Consider the following 6,280-nt stretch of genomic DNA (forward strand, 5'->3'; position numbering starts at 1 on the left):
GTCTAACCTGGTTCAGGTCCCCCCCCCCGAGCCAATTCTTGTGCGCTTGGTCTCCACACCAAATGCACGCCCATGCATGGGGGCACATTTGCCACGACGCTAGGCACACAGTTCAGTGTATATACTTCATGGTTGCTAAATACACATTGAGGCTTATAAGGGTTCGCGAACATTTCCCCTCCCTCTCCCTTCCAACCATCCTAAGAAAGCTCCTTCTCCTTCCTTTTCTATTCCTACCTTCCGTCCTCCCCCCTTCTTCCTCCCGGGCCCTGTGACCGGATAGCCGTGGGTCGCCAGCGTACCGTCCGCTGGCATCCTCGGTGATAACGGTAGGGCCCACCAAATCCTTACTGGTATTGCCGTGTTTGCTAAACCGGTTCTCCAAAAAAAACCTGGTTCAGATATTTAATTGATGGGTTATGTTTAATTTGAATAAGATTCTCATAGATTTTTTTATTCAGGTTTTTTTATGAATTACCCTTAACCGGATATTATTTAATTATAATAATAATTATGAACTAGTGCTCATAATTATTATTATATTAAATGGTCTAGTGACCATTTAAACGGGATGGATACTTAACAACTGGTTTGATATAAAAAAAACCTGAATCTTTACAGGTAGTGAGGTAATGTTACTCCTAAGAGACCCATCAGACATTAGCAGATTGCAAGCGAATTTACAGCGAATTTACGCACTTGCGGCGTATTCGCTACGTGTCTTCTGCAAATTCACGGGGACTTCGTCAGTGTGATAGAGCCTTAGAGATTGCGTAGCCTACACGTTTTTTTTACATTTACTGCGCAGAGAATGGCCAATAAAACTACAGGCAGACAATATACATGTGTACAGTCAGCCACAAAAGTTATTGAATATATCCAAATCATAAAAATAAACTATAAAGAGTTTGTGTTATTCTAAAAAAAGAAAATAAATAAGTAAGTTTATTAAATCTAACCTGCTTTCTTCACTCGTCAAACACCTATGTGTGCCAAAACTCATCACATTCTATTCACCATGTTCTCACACATGGCACTTTAATATGTCTCGGAAAAATACACAGTAGAACCTTTATTCAAGATTAAGGTCATTCACACAGGCTGTGTCGCGAGTAATGTTCATCAATTTCTAATGGCAGTAGTTAAGTAAAGTTCATATGTAAATATTACTTACTAGGTTACACACAACAAAAACATAAATACTAGTGTATAGGTCAAGAGCATTTATTTAAACAATTATAAATATTATGAGTTATTAATAACAAAATAATATTAACTACAATAAAACTTCATGATTCCTAAATTTTAAAATGATTTTCTAAAATGATTATACAACGGCCCTTCTTCAGCGTAGCCCGCAACTTCTTGGGGAATAATTGCACTTTCTTCAATACTGCCGCATGGACGGCACATACATTCTAATGGAGCTTTGGTGGAGACCTGAAATTAAACGTTGTTACATAATTATTTGGTAACGAGAAAAGTAAGTATTATAATTATTACAATGACCGAGAACTATGACAAAAATGTGTAAGAATAAAACATCAAAATTATGTTTGTAAATGTAGGCGTATGTACGCTGTACACCGTTTCATAGTTATTTATTCTTCTTTTATTATTGTTTTTCTTTTTTTGTTCATTGTTTAGTAGGTATTTGTTAAATCCTTTTAATTGTATTTTCTTACCACTGTAACGGTGATATGCCTTCATTAATTTATATAACTAAGTAATCTGGCTTTGTATAAAAGACTAGAAAAATAAACAAAAGATTCAATAGACAATTGATAACAAAAAAGAAAGCCCGGAGTTTCTTTCTGCCTTTCGTCTTCGGATAGTCATTGCTTAGGTAGTTAGCGCAAGGCTGGTAGGCTAGCTAGGTTAGGACTTTTATCGTCCTACCGGTGGGGATCGCGACGCGTTCTTCCCCTTATCTTTAAGATTGTTTATATCTCTTTTATTTCTTTTTTTCTAATTAGGCGAGCTGGCTTCTTTCTCCGTTTACTTCGTACTCTTTCATCTTTTTTATCTATACTATTATATAAAGCTGAAGAGTTTGTTTGTTTGTCTGTTTGTTTGTTTGAACGCGCTAATCTCAGGAACTACTGGTCCAAACTGAAAAATTCTTTTTGCGTTGGATAGCCCTATGTTCGTGTAGTGCTATAGGCTATATATCATCACGCTATACCCAATAAGAGCGGAGCAGTAATGCCTAATCTCAGGAACTATCGGTCCGAACTGAAAAATTCTTTTTGCGTTGGATAGCCCTTTATTTGTGGAGTGCTATAGGCTATATATCATCACGCTATACCCAATAGGAGCGGAGCAGTAATGGCTAATCTCAGGAACTACCGGTCTAAACTGAAAAATTCTTTTTGCGTTGGATAGCCTTTTGTTCGTGGAGTGCTATAGGCTATATATCATCACGCTATACCCAATAGGAGCAGAGCAGTAATGCCTAATCTCAGGAACTACCGGTTCGAACTAAAAAAATCATTTTGTATTGGATAGCCCTTTGTTCGTGAAGTGCTATAGGCTATATATCATCACGCTATGACCAATAGGAGCAGAGCAGTAACGGCTAATCTCAGAAACTAGGAGTTTGAACTGAATAATTCTTTTTGTGTTGGATAGCCCTTTGTTCCTGGAACGCTATAGGCTATATATATCAACACGCTATGCCCAATAGGAGCGGAGCAGTAATCGCTAATCTCAGGAACTACCGGTTCGAACTGAAAAAATATTTTTGTGTTAGATAGCCCTTTGTTCCTGGAGTGCTATAGGTTATATATCGTCACGCTATGACCAATAGGAGCGGAGCAGTAATGAAACATGATGCAAAAACGGGGACAATTTATTAGTTTTGAGAGCTTCTGTTGCGTGCGCTGCGTAAACGGTTAAAGTTATGCAACAATAAAGTATGACGGGATTGTTCCTCTTAAAAAGTTCTACAAAAATATATCATAAAACAAAGTCCCCCGCTGCATCGGTCTGCCCGAACGTGTTAAACTCAAAAACTACCCAACGTATTAGGATAAAATTTGGTATGGAGACAGCTTGAGACCCTGGGAAGAACATAGGCTCCCGGGAAAATATATAGCGTGACTTTTATAACGGAAAACTTTAGCCTGAAAAACTTTATAACGCGGGCGGAGCCGCGGGCAAAAGCTAGTGTCCAATATAAAATGTCTGAAGTTATATGTATAATCGACTTAATTTGAGTAATAATTAGATATTCTCATGTGTATCTTGACTTATCATAAGTCTAACTATATTCGCCTCCGTTATAAATAAAGCATTTTATTTTATATATTTTAGTAAAGGGTCCTAAAGACATCAAATCGAAAGTTATGTTATAACTTCTCTTTTCAAATATGTCCATCTGCCAACTACTCTACCTACGTACTTGTCTACCCGCGACTTTCTTTGGCAGAACGTTATTTTTTTTAACTACCATAATGTAGGTAGCTATGTTTCGTTTAATATGACAATATCATCAACCTTGACCAATAGAATGCATATGATTGTACTTAGACTTGAAAAGTTTCCTACCTTCCTAAATCTCCTTTCTTCATTTTTTGCATCAGGACAGTATAACACTACTGTGGCTTCTCTTTCACCTGCTTCTTGGCAGCAGTTGCAAGTACGTTCCATTTGCCAAATTTTGCTACCTGAGACCTGTAATGAAAATAACTTTTATGTACTTAATTTTCACTTATAAAAATTATACGAATTCTTAATGCGCGTTGGAATGTAGGTACCTAAAACCGGTGTTAAAATCCATAAAACTTGTTCCAGTCTAATCAAGAGTGACTGAAAAAAGGATTATTTTATTTAACTAATATTATCAGAATTATTTAGGTAAGCGACAATTATAGGTACCCTCAGAAATATATTAGTCTATCAATTATTCCAATTGAAATTGAATATTTTTTAAATTAAAATACCTGTACGTAGCTGGTACATTTTCCAATACAGGCAAAAGATGGAATGGCTTTCGGCTTACATCCGCGATGTTTCAAAATGTGTATTACAGGGGTCATCTGACATTCTTGGCCTGCCAAAAGAATTACAATAAAATGAATAACCAGGTAAACCAATTAAAAGTTACAACTTAATCAAGAAAGATCTGTAGACATTGGTAACAATAAAAAAATTGGCACTAGACCTATACAAGATAAAATTCAATCTTAACAACAAACATTTGGAAATCTGGTGAGCTTCAATATGTATTTTTGTTCTTAATGGATGTTGTTGTGCCACAAGTCAGAAATGTAAAATCATTAGTTCTCAAATCCTTGACGAATTGCATGATAGTTAATATGGTAATGAAACTCCTAAACAAATGTCTACATTTATTGATTTGTACGGAATCTACACAGTATGCAACTCCCTTTCTTCTATACCACTTAAGTTGTAGGTATTGGCAATTACCTGGTGGCAGTTGCACTTCTTGCGCTCTAACTGGTTTCTCTTGAATATGACATGCAGCAAAATACACAAAGGCAATAAAGAGAAAATCTAAAGCGTACATTTTGCTTTTAAATAAAACACAATAATATTTTTAGTTCTTCACTCTGTGAAGAGTAAAGCTGTTGTATGAAAGTTCGGAATAACGTCGGTCTTATAAAGGAACCTTTTGGTAGGTATCCAAAGTGAAACTCCGTTATCGAACATGAAAAATCATTTAGCAAACTTGTCTCCTAGGGGATGACAACAGTTTCCCGCAGTGCAACAAGATTAATGGTTCATTGAATCGATACGATATTGCTGGTAAAATAATCACAAATATTAATAAATTCAATTTACAATTAAGTCAAATTTTTGATTTATTGATTAACATAATACATAATTTTCGACTTGGTGATATCCAAGTGATCTCTAAAAATAACCGACAAGACTGCAGTGTCGATTTTCAAATAACTTACCTTCGTAAATTACCCATTTCTTAGGTTATGTAAAAATGGCTATGTAAAAAATATATTCGCCTTCATCATCATCCTATATTCAATTCAATGCGCATTTAATTTAACTCCACACCATACCTACTTACCTGAGCATTTTATACAATGCCTAAGTGTGGTATGGGCCCACACAGCCCTAGCCCACCGTGACGTAGGTAAAATCGGTAAAGTATAAATATAATAAATAAAACTGTGAAATCGGCTTTTTTACGGTGTGGGAATACCGCTATAAAATATTGGACGACCTGGAAATCGAACCCAAGCCCTCAACGGCCGTGGCCTATACTCGGTGTCACTTTAACGTAGTGGTTATACTATCTTTATGTGACTTAGACCACACACACACACACATTATGTATTTATCCCGAAGGGGTATGTAGAAGCGCAACCAGGGCACACACTTTCCACCAAGTGTGTTCCTTCTCAAGATGTTATAAGGGACGAGCCGATCGCCATATAGGGCACAAATTCCAGACTCCGGGCTGATACTTAGCAGAAAAAAACAGTTATCACTTTGCCTGACCCGGGACTCGAACCCAGGACCTCAGAGCGCTGCCATGCCGCACACGCAGTACAACTAAGCCACCGAGGCAGTCACTTAGACCAAAAAACGATATTATTTTTTGTAGTGTCCCGGAAGGTAAAAACCGAAATCAGTAAAATCCTTTCATTATGACGGTCTAATAAAAAAAAATGCGTCGTGTCTGTACTTACTACTCAACTATGAATGGACACAGTACAACCCGGGGCGATAATTACAAGCACCATGAGTAGGGAAAGAAAAGCTGAGGAGAATTCAGTAATTGTAGTTTAGTACTGTGGTTACAAGATGTTAAATTGTAATTTAGGCTTAAAGCCTCTCGTATATTCTTAACTGAATTTTATTTGCTTATAACATGCTTATAAGATATGTGGATATTGAGACATGGAATACATCCAGGTTTGTCGAACAACATTTTTTCATTGACAATCTAAAGTACTACATTCTATAACCCTTTAGCAGTTCATTTTTACTTAAAGACACCGTTTTTGAGTGAAGGACCAAGTTCAGAGCATCGTTATTCCAGATAATATTATGAAGACATTATAAATATGAAAAGATTGCGATTTGTATTTATGCTTAGCGTAACCATCCATCCACGATACAGGCATAGCCTAGTGTGGACATCATTGCTAATTGTTATAAGAAGAGTAATTTTTTGGAAAATAAATTTATCTCTTATTTGCTGTAATGTATCTATTTAGTCAACAAAGGGCAAATAGAAAAAAATATGTATTAGTGTTGTAACCTGTAAGATCATATTCCATACAGTTTTCAT

General features: G+C 36.3%; 1 protein-coding gene across 1 annotated transcript; it reads right to left on the reverse strand.

Annotated features, from left to right (window-relative positions):
• Positions 1-1,296: 1,296 nt before the first annotated feature.
• LOC115445641 (bursicon-like) lies at positions 1,297-4,566 on the reverse strand. Its single transcript, XM_030171994.2, has 4 exons — positions 4,432-4,566; positions 3,945-4,054; positions 3,550-3,675; positions 1,297-1,440 (listed from the first exon to the last, which is right to left on the reverse strand). Exons 1-4 carry the CDS (start codon positions 4,529-4,531, stop codon positions 1,306-1,308), a joined length of 471 nt encoding a protein of 156 aa, XP_030027854.2. The 5' UTR covers positions 4,532-4,566; the 3' UTR covers positions 1,297-1,305.
• Between the last annotated feature and the right edge of the window lie 1,714 nt (positions 4,567-6,280).

This window comes from Manduca sexta, chromosome 19 (genome assembly GCF_014839805.1).
Source record: "Manduca sexta isolate Smith_Timp_Sample1 chromosome 19, JHU_Msex_v1.0, whole genome shotgun sequence".
NCBI classification, from domain to species: domain Eukaryota; kingdom Metazoa; phylum Arthropoda; class Insecta; order Lepidoptera; family Sphingidae; genus Manduca; species Manduca sexta.

What these genes read in the sequence shown, in the direction of transcription:
- LOC115445641 (XM_030171994.2), bottom strand. Translation starts at nt 4,531, where the DNA reads ATGTACGCTTTAGATTTTCTCTTTATTGCCTTTGTGTATTTTGCTGCA. An exon ending in AGAAGTGCAACTGCCACCAG is followed by an intron (nt 4,055 to 4,431) that starts GTAATTGCCAAT and finishes TTCTTTTGGCAG; the next exon opens with GCCAAGAATGTCAGATGACC. An exon ending in AAGAAAGGAGATTTAGGAAG is followed by an intron (nt 1,441 to 3,549) that starts GTAGGAAACTTT and finishes GTTTAATTTCAG; the next exon opens with GTCTCCACCAAAGCTCCATT.